Source organism: Ornithorhynchus anatinus, chromosome 21 (assembly GCF_004115215.2).
Source record: "Ornithorhynchus anatinus isolate Pmale09 chromosome 21, mOrnAna1.pri.v4, whole genome shotgun sequence".
Taxonomy (NCBI): domain Eukaryota; kingdom Metazoa; phylum Chordata; class Mammalia; order Monotremata; family Ornithorhynchidae; genus Ornithorhynchus; species Ornithorhynchus anatinus.
In genome coordinates, this window is record NC_041748.1 from 17,083,430 (window position 1) to 17,104,877 (window position 21,448).

At 47.9% G+C, this 21,448-nt stretch overlaps 1 protein-coding gene across 3 annotated transcripts in view; it reads right to left on the reverse strand.

The window, feature by feature from the left end:
- CABIN1 (calcineurin binding protein 1) overlaps positions 1-21,448 on the reverse strand; it is a 174,223-nt gene that overhangs the window by 134,318 nt on the left and 18,457 nt on the right. For all 3 annotated transcript variants that reach the window (XM_029048894.1, XM_029048891.1, XM_029048892.2), the window contains exons 13-22: positions 21,001-21,079; positions 19,725-19,912; positions 15,904-16,056; positions 12,170-12,364; positions 10,695-10,931; positions 9,887-10,043; positions 7,118-7,233; positions 2,837-2,998; positions 1,513-1,719; positions 214-359 (exon numbers count right to left, since the gene is read on the reverse strand). In XM_029048894.1, the coding sequence (XP_028904727.1) occupies positions 214-359; positions 1,513-1,719; positions 2,837-2,998; positions 7,118-7,233; positions 9,887-10,043; positions 10,695-10,931; positions 12,170-12,364; positions 15,904-16,056; positions 19,725-19,912; positions 21,001-21,079 (1,640 nt within the window). The remainder of the gene's footprint in view (positions 1-213; positions 360-1,512; positions 1,720-2,836; positions 2,999-7,117; positions 7,234-9,886; positions 10,044-10,694; positions 10,932-12,169; positions 12,365-15,903; positions 16,057-19,724; positions 19,913-21,000; positions 21,080-21,448) is intronic.

Sequence of the window (21,448 nt, forward strand, 5' to 3'; positions counted from 1 at the left end):
ACAAATGAGGTAACTGAGGCCCTGAGAAGTGAAGTGACTTGCCCATGGTCACCCAGCAGACAAGTGGTAGAGCCAAAATTAGAACCCAGGTCCTTCAAACTCCCAGGACCGGGCTCAATCCACTAGGCCACGAGTTAGGATGTGGCACAAAATCAAAAGGTTGGTGGGAAATATGGGCCCTAGTAAAGAGGGGCCCGGGGCCCGACCACTGACCTGTGCGGGCAGATGCAGATGTCGTGCATGTAGAACTTGATGGCCTTGGACTGCTCTTTGTTTTTGAAGTGATAGTCGGCCAGGAGATAGTAGAGCTCATTCACGACCGGAGGTGAAGAATCCGCTCCCTCAGGAAGTGACGGCACCTGGGAGGAGGGATGCGACGGAGGGGGAGAGATGGTAATCTCAATCAATCCATCAATCGAGGGAGCAATCGGATTTACTGAGTGTTTACTGTGTGTGGAGCACTGTACTCAGAGCTTGGGAGAGTCCGATATACCAGTGCAACAGACACTCATTCATTCACCTTGCCCCCTCCTACCTCACCTCACTTCTCCCTTTCACACATCCAGTCCGCACACTCCACTCCTCTAGTGCTAACCTTCTCACTGGGCCTCCACCTCGCCCCTCTAACTCCTGGCTCACGTCCTGCCTCTGTCCTGGAATGCCCTCCCTCTTCCAACCCGACAATTACTCTCCCCACCTTCAAATTCCTTCTGAAGGTGCACCTCCTCCAAGAGGCCTTCCCAGACTAAGCCCCACTTTTCCTCATCTCCCACTCCCTTCTGTTTCGTCCTGGCTTGCTCCCTTTGCTCTTCTGCCCTCCCAGTCCCACAGCACTTATGTATATAGCTACATTTTTATTTATTTGTATTGATGTCCTTCTCCCCACCACTAGACTGTGAGTTCGTTGTGGGCAGGTATAGTCACTGATTTTTGTTGTACTGTACTTTCCCAAGAGCTTAATACAATGCTCTGCACACAGTAAGCGTTTAATAAATACAACTGAATGAATGAATGAAATTCAATCGTATTTACTGAATGCTTACTTTGTGCAAATTACTGTACTAAGTGCTTGGGACATACAATATAACAATAAACAGACACAATCCCTGTCCATAATGTCCTTTCAACCTTGAAGGGGAGTCAGACATTGATAGAGATAAATAAAGCATGGCTATGGACAGAAGTGAGAAGAAGTGTGGCCTAATAGCTAGAGCATGGGCCAGGGAGCGAGAAGGACCTGGGTTCTAATCCTTGCTCCGCTACTTATCCTCTATGTGAGACGAGGGGTGAGGGGCAAGCAACTGGTATTGGACTGAGAAGCAGAATGGTCTACCGGAAAGAGTCCGGGACTGGTTATCGGACAATCTGGGTTCGTATCCCACTCCACCACTTGTCTGCTGTGTGACCTTGAATGAGTCACTTCACCGCTCAGGGTCTCAGTTCCCTCGTCTGTAAAATGCCTGGCACAGAGTAAGCCGTAATGAATACCACAGTTATTATTCTTATTATTACCTTGCTGAACGTTCCCTCGATGTAGGCAGACACGTCATCCAGACACAACATGGGCTTGTCTGGCGGGGGGACGATGGTGGCCACTTTCTTGAGGAGGTTGGCGAGATCGGCCGACACCGTGCTCGTCTTGTAGCTGTCGAATTCTGGAAGGGTCTTGGGCTTAAAGTATTCAAACATAAATAAAGCATCTTCCCACATCAGATCCACCTTAAAAGCAAACGGAAAGACAAATGAATGTCCATTTCGGTGGGTCAATCATATTTATTGAGCGCTTACTGTGTGGACAGCACTGTACTGATAATGAGCTTACAATCTAGAGGGGGAGATGGACATTAATATGAATTTAATAAATAAAATGAGTGAATCCCAGAGAAAATAGCCAATTCCAGAGTAGGCTTTGGTTTACGGAAAAGAGAGCTACAGATGGCTTGTTATTTTGGGAGCAAGCACAAGAAAAGTTTGATGCTTAAGCATGGAGAGTCCTTGATTTACACTGGGGCTTCAGATGCTTCATCTGGCAAACTTCTAGGAATTAAAAAGAAAACAGAGGATTGGAACAATCTATCTGGCTCACTAACAGATATTTGGCAAGCTGGCTTTGGCCAGCAAGAAATCACGCTAACTTTTTCTGACTCCACCGAACTCGGCCATCTCTCCAACTTGGTCCAGTGAAAACCTTCAGTTCAATTTTTCTCAGGAGGCCACCAATAGACCCTCCAACGTGAGCCCACACAGTTCACTGTCTGGTCTGATTCACCTTCTGGAGGCTTGAGTTCAGTTCTTTTGACAAAAAGGAAACTCACTGCACTGTGGGATGGGGATCGGGCTAGACCTGGTTATCTTGTATCTACCTTGGCACACTGCTTGATGTAAAGGAAGGAGGACAAGAAGGACAAGGAGGTGGAAAGGAAGAGAAGGATGAGGAGAAGGAGAAGGAAGGGGAGGGAAGAGGAAGAAGAAGAGGTGGAGGAGGAGGAGAAGGAGACGAAGAGGAGGAGAAGAGGAAGTAGAGGATGAGGAGGATGAGAATGAGGAGGAGGATGAGAATGAGGAGGATGACACCGAGGACAAGGTGGAGGAGGAGGAAAACGAGGAGGTGGACAAGAAGGAGGATGAGAAAAACGAGGATGAGGAGGACAAGGACAAGAAAGAGAAGGATAAAGAGGAGGAGGATAGGGAGGAGGACAGGGAGGAAGGGGAGGGAAGGGAAGATGGAGGCAGAGGTGGTGGGGAGGAGGAAAACGAGGAGAACGAGGATGATAAGGAGGATGAGAAGGAGGAGGAGAAGAAGAACAGAAGCAACCATTAGGTTGAGTCTTCTTACCTGCTGCACGGAGTGTTCTTCCAGATAGCGAGCTTTGCTCTTTTTGCTGGGGAAACTGTAGAGACAGTAAAAGCACTGTTCCAAGGCCGTCTCCAGTTCCTCTTTGTAGGGGTGAGTGTCTTCGGACGTGGAGGCAGCTAGCTCCTTTTGAAGAACCCTCACCTAGAAACACAAAACGGAACCACCCCATATCCATGAGCAGGTCTTACATTGCCAGCTACTATTAACAATAAAAATTATGTTATTTTTTAAGTGCTTATTATGTGACAGGCCCCGTACTAAGCACTAGGGTAGATACAAGACAATCAGGTTGGACACAGTCCCTGCCCCACACAGGGCTCACAGCCTTAATCCCCATTTGACAGGAGGTAAGTGAGACCCCCAGAGATTAAGTGACCTGTCCAAGGCCACACACAGCGGACAAGTGGCAGAACTGGGATTAGAACCCATGACCTTCTGACTCCCAGGCCCACGCTCCATCCATGCCGCTTCTTAGGCCACACTGCTTCTACTTAACTGAGCAGACATGATCCCTGCCCGTAAGGAGCTTAGAGACTGGAAGGGGAGGAGACATTCAGATGAATTACAGATGGATATTGTGGTGAGGCCCACAGTAAGCTGCCTTTCTAGTGACCATTTGTGATCCCGCAAACAACTGCAACAAGGGAGAGGCTTTGCCAAGGCACTGCTGCGTTCTACCTGAGGCAGGTGTCTGTGGACCTGTGGCGGGGTGGAGCATGGAGGGAGGCGGGGGTTTCTCCCCCTGTTCTACCCGGTAAAGGGCCTGGAGCCATCAATGATTGCCACGTAGAGCCACAGCTGGGACGCCTGAGGCAGATAAAAGGTGGTCGCTGTGAATCGCATGCAGAGAAGCAAGGAGGAAGCACGCGGAAACAACAGAAGCAGTGGAAAGAAGTATTGGCAGAACAGGCTCCCTTGACCACAGACTGGTATCAGACCCTTGGGTGGTGGAGTGAGTGTACATATGTGTCACTCCCTGGCACGCTGGTAAAACTAAGTAAAAAACTTTCCACAGTAACCTTGGTGATCAGAGGTGTGGTTTGACTTCTACCACGGGTCATCGAGGCTCCCCCCGCTCCAGGAAGGTCCTGGTTGGTACGAGTGGGGGGCTCGTGACAGATATGAATGTAAGAGGAAAGTACTGGCAAAAACACCCGCCCACCCTTTCTCAGCTGATCCTCCAAGTCCACTTGGGCCCCTTCCATGGCAAGTGGCTAATCTGGCCACTCCTCTGGCTAGTCAGCCAGTCAGTCAATCAATCGCATTTATTGAGTGCTTACTGGGAGCAGAGCACTTAACTAAGCGCTTGGGAGAGTACAACATAACAGACACATTCCCTGCCCATACGAGCTTAGGGTCCAGCGGGGGAGATGGACATTACTTGAAATAAATTACGGATATGTCTATATGGACATTAAAGGAATTAAATAAAATTATGGCTATGGACATAAATGCAATCTCTCTCTCTCTCTCTCTCTCCAGGCTGGGGATGGGCTGAAAAAGCCCACTCCGGCTGTGTAGGAGATGTGGGCCAGAATTGTCACGTGTAAAACATAGGCAAGCGCGACATATGTAGTAACAAGCGAGGGCGATCTATTATCAGGTTTCAAGCTGAGCTGCCACACGGACGGTATTTCTGGAATTGAGGTGGGGCGGCCACTCAAAACTTGAGCTCTACCGGAAGCGGGGAAGGAGCACTGAGAAGGAAAGGCTAAGAGTTTAGCCTGAGAAGCAGCATGGCCTAAGAGACAGAGCCGGGGCCTGGGAGTCAAAAGAACCTGGGTTCCAATCTTGGGCATGTCATTTAACTTCTCTGGGCCTCAGTTCCCTCATCTGGAAAATGGGGATGAAGACTGTGAGGCCCATGGGGGGCAGGGACTGAGTCCAACCTGATTAGCTTGTATCTACCCCAGCGCTTAGTAGAGTTCCTGGCACAAAGTAAGTACTTAAAAAATACTATAATTATTCATTCTTATTATCGTCAGTGGATAGAGCCCGGGCCTGGGAGTCAGAAGGACCTGGGTTCTAAACCCAGCTCTGACACTTGCCTGCCATGTGAACTTGGGCATGTCATTTAACTGCGTATATCTGTATATATCTAATGTATTTATTGATCTTCTCATTTATTTATATTAAAGTCTGTGTCCCCCTTGGACTGTGAGCTTTTGGGCAGGAATGTGTCTCTTTGTTGTTATATTGTACTCATCCATGTGCTCAGTGCCGTGCTTAGCACACAGTAAGCGCTCAGTAAATATGACAATGAATAAATGAACAAATTAATTTAACTTCTTTGAGCTTCAGTTCCCTATCTGTAAAACAGGGATGAAGACTGTGAGTCCTATGTGGGACAGGGACTCCCTCCAACCCTATTTGCTTTTATCCCCCCAGTGCTCAACACAGTGCCTGGCACACAGTAAGTGCCTAACAGATACCACAATCATTATTATTACAAACATTAAGTCATCTCTTGGCAAAATCTGGCTGGGACTGTGGGGGAGGGACAGAGAGTAGTAGGTTGGCCCGAGCTGGAGAGCCAGAAGCTTTAGTTTCTAAATTGGGTTCAGCCACTTACCTGCTTTGGGACCCTGGGGAGGTCACTTCACTTCTCTTACCCTCAGTTCCCTCATTGGTAATATGGGGATTCAATCCCTGTTTTCCCTCTATTTAGATTGGGAGCTCCATGTGGGACACGATTATGTTCTATCTACCCCAGCGTTTAGTACAGTCCTTGGCATATAAAAAGCATCTTACAAATACCACAATTATTATTACTGTCCCACACGATCACCCTGTCTCTCATTTACTGGAAAAACCAAATATTACCCGTGACCTGAACCCTGGAGAATCCCAGGCTTTCAAAAGAGCCCTCCATTGGCTCCCCTTTGCAAACAGTTACAGAAAATGGTTTGAGTTACCAAAAATATCATTTTTTCTACTCAGTTTGCATTTACCCATCAGTCCAGCCACACTCCAAGCCATACAAATTCCCTCCCACAAGCTCATATGCAGTGATGGGTGTGGGCCCCAGTGCCTTCAGATACACGACATGTACATCCCCAAGGAACACGTCTCTCTCACAAAGACACACAAAAGAGGAATATCCATACTGCTTCACCCAACCACCAAGCTTGCTTGAAGGCCCCACTACATCCTTACACACACCCACACATACACAAGGCAGGCAAACACACTCATAGACATACATCTGGTGCAACCTTTAACCATATACACCATGCATACACCCAAAAACACACAAAACAGAATACGCATACTGCTTCACCCAACCACCAAACAAACTTGTATATGCCCATACACATAGCCACACATACACAAAGCAGGCAAATACACACAAAGACATGCTTGAAGCTCCCCCCACATACCCATACACACACCCACATATACAAAAGGCAGGCAGACACACATGCACACACACATTCCAGGAAAGTGAGGGGTCGCCTGGTGGTGTCCCTCCAGGATCACTGGGCAATCCTGGAGTCCAGTCTCCATCCCCCTTGCAGCACAGTATCACTCTGCCTGATCGGGATCATGGGCATCTCGAGGGAAAAAGAGAACTTTACTCTACTCTAGAGCTTTCTGTCCGACTGAACCCTTGGTGAGCACTTTCTCTCCTTCAAGTATCACCGGGATAGTGAGGGAAAGAAAATGCATCCCAACTCGGTGTTTTGGACTTTTCACTGCTATCAATCACTGCTCAATTAAGCAGTGGTATTTCTTAATTATGGTATTTGTTAAGCGCTGGGGTGGAGATAAGCAAATCAGGTTGGGTTCAGTCCTTATTCCACAGGGGGCTCATGGTCTTAATGCCCATTTTACAGATGAGGTCACTAAGGCAGGGAAGTGACTCGCCCAAGGTCATGCCACAGAAGAGTGGCGGAGCCGGGATTAGAACCCATGACCTTCTGATTCCCAGGCCCGTGCTGAGCGTTTACTGTGTGCAGAGCACTGTACTAAGCACTTGGGAAGAGGACAAAACAACAGAATAAGCGGTCACATTCCCTGCCCGGAATGAGCTGGCAGCCTAGAGGGGGAGACAGACGGACTAAACTTTGAGCTCGTTGTAGGCGGGAATGTGACTGCTTGTTGTTTTGCTGTACTTCCCCAAGCGCCTAGTACAGGGCTTTGCACACAGTAAGCGCTCAGTAAATATGACTGAATGAATGATATAAATACATAATTTCGAATGCAGAATTGAAAGCTACGTACATAAGCGTCGGGGGTTGGGGGAGGCTATTTACTTACGTAGAATCTGAGCAGGGCACCGTCAGAATTGCAACACCAGGACCTCCTCCCCAAATAGTCGTGGGCGGTGTTCAGCAGCATCAGCGACGACGGGAGCATGGGGGTGTCTGGCCTCACTAGATGGAAGGGCGGGATCCAGGCAAAACACGTGAGAGCCCGCACGAGTGAAAAGCAAGGACCCGCAGAGCAACACGCCAAAGCCCCCGAGGCCGAAGGCCATCTTTTCCGCCGTTTCGATCAAGTCTCTGGTGGGCAAATGCTTGCACCTTAGAACTAAACTGCAACCTCGCTGTGGGCAGGGAATGTGTGTTTACTGTTCTATTGTACTCTCCCAAGCGCTTAGTACAGCGCTTTGCACACAGTAAGCATTCAGTCAATATGACTGAATGAACTATGCGCCTCCCCCATCAGTTGACATTAGCTGATAATGGACACCTGGCCAGATAGTAACAAGAATAATGATGACGGCATTTGTTAAATGCTTACTATGTGTCAGGCACCGTGCTAAGCGCTGGGCTAGATGCAAGCTAATCAGGTTGGGCACGGTCCCTGTCCCAGGTGGGGCTCGCAATCTTAATCCCCATTTTACAGATGAGGAAACTGAGGGCAAAAGAATTTTAGGAATTGCCCGAGGTCACACAGCAGACACATGGCGGAGCCAGGACTAGAACCCAGGTCCTTCTGACTCCCGGGCCCGTGCTCCATCCACTAGGCCACATGAGACTTTTTGTTTTGTTTCGGGGGCATACGTTAAGCGCTTACTATGTGTCAAGCACTGTTCTAATCCCCGAGGTAAGTTATCAGTCAGCCAGGCCAGATACAGTCCGTGTTCCACATGGGGCTCATAGTCTAAGTAGAAGGGAGAACAGGTACTGAATCCCCATTTTGTAGTTGAGGAAACTGAGGCCCGGAGAGTTGAAGTGACTTGGCCAAGATCACCCAGCTGGCAAGTGGAGGAGCTGGGTTCTAATTCCACAGCTGGCAAGTGACACAATCAGACCTTCCCAGTGTATGTAGGTGGTCAAATTCATTCATTCATTCCTTCAATCGTATTTATCGTATTTACTGAGGATTACTAAACACTGTACTAAGCGCTTAGGAGAATACAATACAACAAAATATAGACACATTCCCCATCCACAAAGGGCTCACAGTCTAGAGAGGGAGACCGCCATTAATATAAATATATTATAGATACATACATAAGTGTCGTGGGGCTGGGACAGGGGATGAATGAAGGCAGCAAGTCAAGGCGATGCAGAAGGGAGTGGGAGATTATAGGTTATTGTGACAGATGATCGTAAAACTAATAGAGCCAGAACTGAGCTTTGTTTTACTCAAACTAGACAGACTTCCTAAATAACTTCTTAAAGTGGATGTGGAAATATCATTCCCCACCAGCCCCGAACCCCCTCAAGCCAGAGGGCTGAGAGGGCTTCTGAGAGCTTGTGACCACCAAGGTAAGCAGCCCTGACTCCAACCCTTCACCCACAAAGGCTCTTTGGTACCCCAATCCTTCCCAACCCACCTCCATATCTCTGGACCCCGTTCTCAGTCCGCAACCCGGGGTGCGGTTGCAGCCGGGGCTCTGACCGAACATGGGGGGGGGGGGGAGGGGCTGAAACTGAGATCATGGCGGGGCAAGGATGAGGGTGGCCCTCTGTCGCCGTTAACCTGGGGAGTGTGGAGCTGTGTTGCATCTCCCTTGATCCCAGGCTGGGATTGCTTGACAAATCAACTTTTGTCCCAAATGAGGGCAAGAACTCACCTTCCCACCTAAACCCTGCCCTTCCCGACTTTCCTGTCACTGTAGACAGCACCACCATCCTCCGTTTCACAAGCCCACTACCTTGGCTTTACCTTCGACTCACCTCACTCATTCAAACCCCATATTCAATCTGTTGTCAAACTCCGTCAGTTCAACCTTCACGACATGTTCTTCCTCTCCATCCAAACGACTAACCCGCTGATCCAAGCACTTATCCTTCCTCGCCTTGATTACTGCATCAGGCTCCATGCTGACCTCCCAGCCTCCTGTCTCTCCCCACTCCAGTCCATACTTCACCCTGCTGCACAGATCATTTTTCTACAAAACTATTCAGGGCAGGTTTCTTCACCCTCAAGAACCTCCAGTGGTTGTCATCCACCTTCACATTAAACAGATGCTCCTTCACATCGGGTTTAACTCAGTCACTTTTCCCCTCCTACCTCACCTTGCTTCTTTCCTATTACAAGCCAGCCTGCATATATTGCTCACTAACTGCCAAGCAGTGTTTGACACATAGTAAGCACTTAACAAATGCCATAAAAAAACAAACAAAAAAAAAACCCTACTCACTGCACCTCCATCTCATCTATCTTGCCGACCTCTCGCCCACATTCTGCCTAAGGCCCGGAACTCCCTGCCCCTTCATATCAGATGATCAATCTCTCCACCTTCAAAACCTTATTAAAATCCCATCTCCTCCAAGAAACCTTCATCAACTCAGCCCTCATTTCCTCTTCTCCCACTCCCTTCTGCGTCGCCCCGGCTCGCTCCCTTTATTCACCCCTCCCTCATTCCCACAGCCTTATGTCCAAATCCGTCATTCATTTATTTATATTGTCTGCCTCCCACCTCTAGACTGTATACTCATTGCTGGTGGGGACCGTGTCTGCCAATTCTGTTGAACTGTCCTCTCCCAGCGCTTCGTCCAGTGCCCTGCACCCAGTAAGAACTTGATAAATCCCACCAATGGACCGAGTGATGGATTGACATGGCGGGATCACCTTCTTCGCCTTGACTTTGGAGCTGCTGCTGGAGGCAAAGGTTCCGGAAATTGTCCTCTTCGTGTTGGATGATCCTGTGGAGGATGATCCAGGGCAGCACGGAGGACACGGAAGGTTCTTTGGGTTCCTCCTGGACGGCCATGCTGCAGTCGATGATCTGGAAAAAGAGACGGGAGAATCCGGGGTCACCACGTGGCCACCCAATTACTCACCAAGCGACCCAGTGGCCCCTTTCGTTCATCCCTTTCTTCATTCAATTGTTTTGACTGAGAGCTTATTGTGTGAAGAGCACTGTACTAAGCGTTTGGGAGAGTACAATAGATCAGCTTGTTGAACTGCTGAGGAGGCCCAGAAACAGCTGTCCTTTCCTGGTTAATAATAATAATAATAAAATCCGTGGTATTTGTTTAGCACTTACAGCGCTAGGAACTGTATTAAGTGCCGGGTGGATACAAGCAAATGGGGTCGGACACCATCCCCGTCCCACATGGGGCTCACAGTCTCAATCCCCATTTTCCAGATGAGAGATCTAAGGCCCACAGAAGTGAAGGGACTTCCCCAAGGTCACAGGCCAGACAGGGGGCGGATCCGGGATTAGAACCCGTGACCTTCTGACTCCCAGGCCTGTGTTCTTTCATTGCAGCTGACAGACTTCCCCGGAAAGCGTTCTAAAAAAGGAGAAAGATCTGGGAAGCATTGCCCCGTGATCGGTTGTCCCCGGGAGTGCCTGGCTCCAACCTGGTCCAGCCAGACGACGTCCCTCCAGGGGCTGGGCCACCTCGGCCTAGGCCGAGCCAGGAGCCGTTACCTGGATGAGGTTGCCGGTGAGCCGGATGAGGGACGAAGTCATGGCTGACTCCTTCAGGAGGCTGCCGTCTGCAGACAGGGAGCCATCGATGCCGCTGAGCAGCTGGGTCACCGTGGCCACCCACTCTTCTTTGGCGGAGGCCTCCGTCGTGTTGATCATCTGCTGGAAGGCTTCGTTGAGCGACACTTCGGAGCACTCGAAGCACTGCCGGTAATCTTTCAGCTTCAGCAATGAGTCCTAAGGGACACGGAAGGAACCTTTCAGGACCCCTGCTCTCTGGCCCAGAATGCCCTCCCTCTTCGTATCCGCCAATCCATCACGTTCCCCCCCGCTCAAAGCTTTACATCTCCTCCGAGAGACCTTCCGTGACTAGGCCCTCATTTCCTCTGCTCTCACTCCCTTCTGTGTGGCCCTTGCCCCTGGACTGGCTCCCTTGATTCACCCCCCCTCAACCCCACAGGACTTATGCACATATCCGTAATTTATTTATTTAACTTAATGTCTATCTCCCCCTCTAGACTGTAAGCTCGTTGTGGGCAGGGAACGTGTCGATCACCTCTGCTATATTGTACCCTCCCTAATGCTTAGTACAGTGCTCCGCACACACTAGGCACTCAATAAATACCACTGACTGATTGACTCAGAGTATTCGCTCAGATCAAAGGGTGACAATGGGAAGCAGCGTGACCTAGTGGAAAGAGCAGAGGCCTGGGAGTCAGAAGGACCGGGGTTCTAATTCCGACTCTGCCAACTGCCTGCTCTGTGACCTTGGGCAAGTCATCTCATTTCTCTGGCCCTCAGTTCCGTCATCTGTAAAATGGGAATTAGCACTCTGAGCTTGTGTGGGATAGGGACTGTGTAGAACCTGATAAGTCTATCACGACACTTAATATGGTGCCCTAGCGCATAGTAAGCACTTTACAAATTCAATAAAATAACGCTTAATAGGCAGGATTGGCAGTCAAAAATAATAACAACTGTAGTCTTTGTGAAGCATTTACTATAAGAATGATAACTGTGGAATTTGTTAAAGTGCTTACTATGTGCCAGACACTGATTTAAGCGCTGGGGTAGATACAAGATAATCAGGTTGGACACAGTCCCTGTCCCACATGGGGCTCACAGTCTTCATTCCCATTTTACAGTGAGGGAACTGAGGCCCAGAGAAGTGAAGGGACTTGGTCACACAGCAGACAAGAGGCGGAACCGGGATTAGAAACCAGGTCTTTCTGATTCCCAGGCCTGGGCTCTATCTATGTAAAGCCCTGTCACCGATTCCCTCTGGGAACTATATTCTCAGGCCCTGTGTCTATCTGGTATTGTCAACCGGGCTAGTTTGGGAAGGAGACTCTCTATCATTCAGCTTCAAAATGAAACAGGGGAACTTTTCTCTCGGAGACGGCCGATGGCCACGGGATAGTGATGTCCTCTCCGCCTGTCTCAAAGAGTCCCTTCCACAGAGACGCACAGCAAACCTGCAGCAAGAGGAGCTGGGCTGGCCTCTCTGGAATCGAAATGACCAACTCCAGATGTTTGGTGCGATCGTAGGCACTGGGGCAGAGCGTTGGGCGGAGCAGGTGCACAACAGCCTTGTGATCCCCGGCCTCGTACAGTCGCTGAATCTCTTCCAGGGACTGGCAACGTTCCAGGGACTTCAAGTTCTTCTCAATCTGAAAAAAAATCCAAAACTGGACAGTTTCACACTGACATCTTAGGGTCCAAACTCCTCCTCCAGCCTCTGGACACGATCAGCTTTGGGAGAGAGAAAATCCACAACCGTGAAACGGAGAGAACACCATCCCTGCTTTGCCACTTGTTTGCTGTGTGATCTTGGTCAAGTCATTTAACTTCTCTGGGCCTCAGTTCCCTTGTTTGTAAAATGGGGATTAAGACTGTGAGTCCACAGTCAGGGACTGAGTCCAACCCGATTATCCTGTATCTACCCCTGCACTCAGAAAAGTGCCTGGCACATAGTAAGTGCTTAACAAATACCAGAGATATAATTATTATTCTATTAGGAGAGACTTTCTTATATTAAATGTCACTCTGCTGCCCATTCATTTTTCTACAAAAACGTTCAGTCCATGTCTCTCCATCCCTCAAGAGGTTCTGGTGGTTGCCCATCCACCTCCGGATCAAGCAGAAAATCCTCACTGTTGGCTTTAAAGCAGTCAATTACCTTGCCTCTTCTCTCCTCACCTCGCTGCTCTCCTGCTACACTCAGCCCGCACACTTCGCTCCTCTAACGCCGACCTTCTTGTTGTACCTCAATCTCATCTATCTCGCCGCCTACTTCTCGCCCACAACCTGCCACTGGCCTGGTACGGCCTCCCTCCTCACATCCAACAGACGCTTACTCTCCCCCGCTTCAAAGGCTTATTGAAGACACACCTCCTCCAAGAGGTCTTCCCTGTCTAAGCTCTCCTTTCCTCTTCTCCCACTCCCTTCTGCTTCGCCCTGACTTGCTCCCTTTATTCATCACCCCCAAAGCCCACAGCACTAATGTACATATCAGTAATTAATGTCTGCCTTCCCCTTTAGACTGTAAGCTCATTGTGGGCAGGGAACGTATCTGTTATACTGATATATTGTGCTCTCCCAAGAGCTTAGTACAGTGTTCTGCCCAAAGCGTTCAATAAATATGACTGACTGACTAAACTCGGATGGATTTTTCATTGGGATTTTCTGTTTTGTTTTGGGGGCTTTTTTAATGGAATTTGTTAAGTGCTTATTGTGTGCCAATCAATCAATCATATTCATTGAGTGCTAACCGTGTGCATAGCACTGCATTAAATGCTTGGGAGAGTATAATATAACAATATAACAGGCACATTCTCTTTGCTGGGGTAGATATAAGGATGGACACAGTCCATGCCCAACATGAGGCTCACAGCTTTAATCCCCATTTTACGGATGAGGGAACTGAAGCACCGAGAAGTGAAGTGATTTGCCCAAAGTCACACGGCAGGCCAGTGGCGGAGCAGGGATTAGAACCCAGGTCCTCTGACTCCTGGCCCCATGCTCTTTCCTCTAGGTCACACTACTTCCTTGGGTGGCCATCTGTCTGGAGCACAGACGTCCTCAATTCCTAAATGCTTCTAAGAATCAATAAAATAATGCAGAAATCAACAGAGGATCCAGAAAACGACCTCATAAGGAGGAACACAGGATAGGAAAAGTAGCATGGTCTCACAGGCCTGGGCGCCCGAAGGACCTGGGTTCTAATCCCAGCTCTGCCTCCTGTCTATGTGACCTTGGGCAAGTTGCTTCACTTCACTGGGCCTCAGTTACCTCATCTGTAAAATGAGGATTAAGATTGAGAGCCCCATGTAGGACAGGAACTGTGTCCAACTAGATTAGCTGATTAATTAATCACCATTAGCAAATACCATATTTTTTAAAAAGCCACTTAGCCTTGTTGGGAGGTCTAAGACTGTTTAATTTTTTTCTAAATTCTTCTATGCCAATTCAAGGACAATTGCAGTTAGACTGACTAACCCAAGGGCAGAAAAATAATGACTTCTCAATGAAGCCAGTGGTTGCTTCATGACCACCACCTTGGCTCCCAATTCCCCAAGCCTGCCGTAAATAAGAGAAGACCCTGCCTCACTTCTCCTACTCCCTTCTATATCACCCTGATTTGCTCCCTTTATTTACCCCCCTTCCAGTCCCCCAGTGCACTTATGTTCATATTGGTAATTTTATGTATTCATGTGTCCGTCTCCCCCTCTAGATTCTATATTGTGCATGGGAATGTGTTTAAAAACCAATCAGTGCCATTTATCGAGCGCTTACTATGTGCAGACCACTGTACTAAGCACTTGGGAGAATACAATACAGCAGAATTAGCAGACACCTTCTCTGCCTATAACGAGCTTACTCACTGTACCCCGATCTCTTCAATCTCATCACCGACCCCTTACCCCACATCCTCCCTCTAGCCTGGAACTCCCTCCCCCTCCATCTCTGCCAGACCACCACCCTCTCCACAGTCCAGCAGAATGAGCAGACATTTTCTCTCTATAATGAGCAAACCATCTAGAGGGGGAGAGGGATATGAATATGAATAAGCAATTTATAATATATAATTTAAGGATATGTACATAAATGCCGTGGGGCTGGCGGTGGGCCCAATATCAAAGGTCCAAAGGTCACAGATTGAACTGAATAGAAGACAAAGGAGGGAGAGGGAGCCGGGAAAAAGAGGGCTTCATCAGGGAAGGCCTCTTGGAGGAGATGTGACCTTAATAATGTTTTGAGGGTGGAGAGAGTGGTGGTCTGGCGGATATGGAGGAGGAGTTCTAGGCTAGGGGGAGGGCGTGGGGCAATGGGAGATAGATGAGATCGGGGTACAGCGAGTAAACTGGCACTACAGGAGCATAGGGTGCAAACTGGGCTGAAGTAGGAGATTAATGAGGTGAGATAGGGTGGGGTAAACTGATGGAGTGCCTTAAAGTCGATGGTAAGGAGTTTCTGTTTGATGCGGAGACGGATGGGTAACCACTGGAGGTTCTTGAGGAGTGGGGAAACACGGACTGAACGTTTTTGTAGAAAAATGATCCGGGCAGCAGAGTGAAGTATGGACTGGAGTGGGGAGAGACGGGAGGCTGGGAGGTCAGCGAGGAGGTTGATGCAGTAATCAAGGTGGGGAAGGATAGGTGCTTGGATCAGCGTGGTAGCAGTTTGGATGGAGAGGAAAGGGAGGATTTTAGCAATGGTGTGAAGGTAGAACCGACAGGATTCGGTGACAGACTGAATGTGTGGATGGAATATGACTCCGTTATATTGTTGCATTGTCCTCTCCCAAGCACTTAGTACAGTATTCTGCCCACAGAAAGTGCTCAATAAATACGACTGACTGACTGCTCCTCGGAGCAAGTTAGAGAATAGAAATTGCCCACCAAACAACTGGGTGAAGGCCCGAGTCCAACCCTGTTCCCCAACTCGGCCCTACTGACTGAACGGAAATGCAAACCACACCCCCACGCAAAAAAGAAACTTCGTCGTGGACAGTGTACTCTCCCGAGCGCTTAGCACAGTGCTCTGCACTGGGTAAGCGCTTGACTGACTGAAACATCGTGCGCTCCAAGTGGGGATTTCCCAGATGAGGCTTGAGGAAATATTCGAGCTCTGGGAAAGTGCGAGAAAGCCTCTCAGGTCCGAACGGGGCCAAGCTTTGAGGGAACGGACGTGGAAGGCTTCTACCCACCTCCTCGAGCGAAACCACGGAGTCCGTGTGCAGGTTGGGGAGGCTGATGAGGATGCTCCTCTTCTCACTCCCAGAAGCCTCTTGGAGAGCAGATGAGCTCTGAAGCATTTCAGTGCAGATGTCATAATTCTCCAGGGCCTGTTCCATGTCACCCTGTGGGAAAAGGGGAGGAAAGCACAGGGGCTGGGCTATAGATGGAACCACATACAATAATAATAATAATAATGTTGGTATTTGTTAAGCGCTTACTATGTGCCAAGCACTGTTCTTAGCACTGGGGTAGATACAGGGTAATCAGGTTGTCCCACTGAGGCTCACAGTCTTAATCCCCATTTTTACAGATGAGGTAACTGAGGCACCAAGAAGTTAAGTGACTTGTCCTAAATCACACAGCTGACAGGTGCCGGGGCCGAATAATGATACTTGGAATTTGTGTTTCCAAAGTGCTCTCACATTCCTCATCTTGTTTTTATCTCCAGGACACTCCTGTGAAATAGGGATAAGCGTTTTACAGATGAGGAGACCGAGGCACAGAGAAGCTGCGTGGCCTAGTGGAAAGAGCCCGGGCCTTAGAGTCAGAGGACGCCGCTTTTAATCCCGGCTCTGCTAGTTGCCTGCCGGGTGACTTTAGGCTAGTCATTTCACTTCCCTGTGCTTCAGTTCCTTTGTCTGCAAAATAGGGATTTAATACCAATTCTCCCTCCTACTGAGACTGTAAGCCACTTGTGGGACCTGAGTATCTTCTATCTTGCCCAGCGGTTAGTACAGTGCTTGGCATATGGTAAGTGCTTAAATACCCTTATAGTTACTGTTTTTATTAGGATCATTATTATTATTATTTTATTAAGTGATTTGTCACAGTCACACAGTAAGCAAACCCACCTCAACTTTTTCCACCCTACCAGGACCTTCAATAATCAAGAAACCCTGTCCCCTGCCTTACCCTTTCCATGATAACACTGAAGCAATCAATCAATGCTATGTATTAAGTGCTTACTGTGTGCAGAGCGCTGTACTAAGTGCTTGGGAGTGTACAATACTATGGTAGATTGGCGACATCAAGCAGAAACTCCTTATTCAATCACCTTCTCCCCTCCTACCTCACCTTGCCGCTCTCCTCTTAACAACTCAGCCCACACACTTCACTCCTGTAATCTCAACCTACTCACTGTATCTCAATCTCTCCGTCAACCTCTCGCCCACGTCCTGCCTCTGGCCTGGAATACCCTCCCTCTTCCTATCCGAAAAATGACCATTCTTCCTACCTTCAAAGTATGATTGAAGGCATGACTCCTCCAAGATGCCTTCCCCCATTAGGCCCTCATTTCCTCTTTCCCCACTCCCGCTTTTGTCACCCTGTTATACTCTCTTTATTCAACCCTCCCCCAGCCCCATAATACTTAGGTCCATATCCGTAATTTATTTATTTATACTAATGTCTGTCTCCACGCTACCTGTATGCTCGTTAATACCGATATATTGTACTCTCCCAAGCACTGAGTACAATACTCTGCACACAGTAAGCGCTCAATAAATCCGATAGATTGACTATTTCAAAGACAAGATCCCAGCCCACAAGGAGCGAACGATGGTTGGAAACCTTCTGGGGAATAAATGCAGGAAGCAGAGTCCGGCTGTACTTTCAGCCCCCCCACAATCCTCACTCAAACCGACCAACTAATCAGTTCCTGAAAACCTTTTAGAATTTTGTAAATTGGAATAAATTTTCTTATAGGAACACTGTCATAAATGGGGGACTCGTTCCCCAACCAGGGTCACAAATCTTACTTTTAGCCAAAACTACCCAGAATTGGGTCTCGACCGGTGACAAATGAGTACTGTAACTCCACGAACTTATCTAGATTGAGTTACAGAAGTTCCACTATAAGGCAGCCAAGCGTTTAGTACAGTTCTTTGCATCCAATAAATGCTCAGCAAATACGACTGAATGAATGAGTTCATGAATGAATGAACAGAGGTTCAAAGATAAACTTTATCCCTTCCCAGCAACCAGTCTCCCCTGCTCTGGACCCCCTACTCTTTCTAATTATTCCCTTAACTCTCCCCACCTCCCAGAAACAGCCTTAAAATTAATTTCCCCAACTTTCTCTGAACCCCTCCACTGCCCCTCCCTTGTGCCCCCCCAAACTAATTCTCTAAAAAGGAGGTTAGTGTAATAATGCCAAAATGAGATGCAAATTTTAAAAAAAGTAATTGTCATTAACTTGAAATTTCTGAAGTCAAAGACGGACAGTGCTTAGGTAGTTCTGTTGCTCCCATTTCTGGATCTGAAACTAAAATTCTGAAGGATCTATTCCTTCGGGCTCAAGAGAAAGAGGCCAAGCTCTCTTATTGGCAATTTTGTTTCTCACTGATGCTACTAAAAAGGTTGACACTTGTTTCTCCACCCATCCTCTGAGAGAATTTCCAGAGTCCTGTGCTCCCACTGTCCAAGTGGGGCCCCTCTGGAGGGTGCGTCAATTAATCAGCCAATCAATAATATTTAGAAGCCGCCTGACTTAGGCATGGGCCTGGGAATCAGAAGGACCTGGGTTCTAATCCCAGCTATAGCCCATGTCTGTTGTGTGAGCTTGGCCAAGTCGCTTTACTTCTCTGAGCCTCAGTTCCCTCATCTGTAAAATGAGGTTTAAGAGTGGGAGCCCCAGGTTGGACAGGGACTGTGTCCAAACTAATTGACTTGGTTCTACCCCAACGCTTAGAACACTAAGTGCTTAGTAAGTACCATGACTATTATTATTATTGATATTATTATTATTACTGAGTGCTTACTGGGTGAATAGCACTGTACTAAGCACGCCCTCTACTGAGCTCAGCCTTCAAGATTCTGAGTTTCCCCAGAACTCGTTTCTGCCTGGCATCTGTTATGAACCCTGGATCTCTACTGAAATGTATTTTGTTAAAAAGTTAAAATTTATTTTAAGAAATTCTTTTGACTCTACAAGCACTTAGACTATTGTTAAATGAGATTTCCTTCAGATATCAAATTCCCCTTGTTTTCTGATTCCTGAGATGAAAATGTCATTTAACATGACATTTAACCAAGACAAGAAATTAGACATATATGGTAAAATGGAAGAGAAGTTTTCTGCAATACGGTCTTTGATTTGGTATTCCAAAAATAGTATGGAATTATTGGGATTATTGGGGATGTTCAGCAAATTACTGACAGGAGAAAGAACACTTTCAAACATGGAAGTAGCATGGCCTAGTGGATAAAGTGTGGGCCAGGGAGTTAGAAGGACCTGGGTTCTAATCCCAGCCCCTCCACTTGTCTGTTGACACTGGGCAAATCACTTCACTTCCCTAGTCTCATTTATCTCATCTGTAAAATGGGGATTGAGACTGTGAGCCCCATGTGGAACAGGAACAGTGTCTGACCTGATCTGCTTGTATCTACCCCAGCGATTAGTACAGTGCCTGGCAAGATTAAGCGCTAAGAATTGCCATAAAAAAATATGCAGCTACCAACTCTTTTCTATTGTACTCTCCCAAATACTGAAAACAGTGCTCTGCGCTCAGGAGAAGCCCCCAATAATACCATTATTTGATTATAAATCTGTAATTTATTTATTTATATTAATGTCTGTCTCCCCCTCTAGATTGTGAGCTCATTGCAGACAGGGAATTTGTTTATTGTTATATCGTACTGTCCCAGGCGCTTAGTACAGTGCTTTGTACACAGTAAGCACTCAAATATGACCGAATGATTAACAATATGAGCCTGTCTCTAATCTCCTTTCTATGTAGAACTTTATTTTTGCTAAAAATGAAAGGAAAAGAAAAATCAGCGGCAAACCAACCTGCAGAGCCAGAAAACGCGCCTTGAGCCAGTACACTCGCACGACAAACTCCAACCAGCCTTCCTCAAAAAGATCCCGCTGGGAGGAGGCAAACGACAGCTGCAGAAGGTCGCCCAGGAAGTGGGTGCCCGGGAAGTCCGGCCCAAACCTGCCAGTCACTGTGCCGGCGGGACAATTCCGAGGAGACACTGAAAAAAGAAAAAAAAAATCAATCAGTTACATCTCCACTTCACAGCGGTTTCCCTTAGGGGACCACAATCCCCCAGCCATGGAGAAACAAAAGTTTGGTAGGACTATTGAGCCTGTCGGATCACAAAATTAAATTGCTACTCACATAAGTTCCCAAACAACCGATGGTATGTACTGAGCGCTTATTGTGTGCAGAGCACTGTACCACATACTTGGGCGATCCCAATCCATCTAATAATTAATAATAAATAACTGTGGTACTTGTTAAGTGCTTACTATGTGCCAGGCACTGTTCTAAGAGCTGGGGCAGATGCATGTTATTCGGATCCGACACTGTCCCTGTCCCACATGGGGCTCACGCTCTATCACCATTTTACGGGTGAGGGAACTGAGGCATAGGGAAGTGAAGCTACTTGCCCATGGTCAGAGAGCAGATATGTGGCAGAGCCGGGATAGGAACCCCGGTCCTTCTGACTCCCAGGCCCGTGCTCTATCCACTAAGCCACCCTGCTTTCCTTCCTGCCACATGTTACCCTTTATTAAGCCTCTCTCAATAGCACGATACTCAATCGTCCAGTCAGAGAAGTAGTATGGCCTCGTGGGCCCGAGAGTCAGAAGATCTGGGTTTTAATCCCAGCTTCACCACCTGCCTGCTGGGTAACCTTGGGCAAATCACTTCACTTCTCTGGGCCTCAATTCCCTCATTGATAAAATGAGGATAAGACAAGGACTTTGTCCAACCTGATTTAGCTTGCATCTACCCCTGCACTTAGTACAGTGCCTGGTACATAGAAAGCGCTTAACAGATATCTTTTTTTTTTTACTCAATCAATGGTATTTATATTCCCTTCCCTCCAGGCCCAAATGCCTCCTGAAAATCTCACAATGGAAAACAAAGGCAAGGCCCTATTTCCTAGTGTAACTTCTTGGTCTTGGCGGCTGTAGTTTCAAACCCAAGTTCTGTTTACGGCACTCGGCTGATCCCTCTATCTTCCACCCTGCTCAGAACCCTCCAGCCCACTGCCCTTCTCCCCACTGAGGGTTACCGAACGCTGTCAAAGAAACGGCTCCACTAAATACTTAGTACCTGTTGAGCTCTTGCCTTTGGTCAGCAACCACTGGTCGAGCTGAAGTTCCATACAGGAGAGGCACATCAGCATCATATCCTAAAGGAAAGGCACAGAGTAGAATGGGAAAGCAAACAGAAGAGTTACTGGGAGAGAAAAATCAGAAATAACACTTTTCCCCAATCATCCCATTTTTCATTCAACCATCATTGTAAATCAATCGACAGCCAGTCCCTGGCCAGAAAAATGTGTTCGGGGAGAGGGAGAAACGGGGGCAGAGAGACGGGGGAGGAGAGACAGGGAGAAGAGAGGGAGAAAAAGGGGGAAAAGAGAGGGGTGAGAGAGATGAGGAAAGAGAAGGGGGCCGGGGGAGGCCCAGAGAAGTGAAGTGACTTGCTCAAGGTTACACAGCTGACCAATGGCAGAGCCGGGACTAGAACCCACGTCCTTTGACTCCCAGGCCCGTGC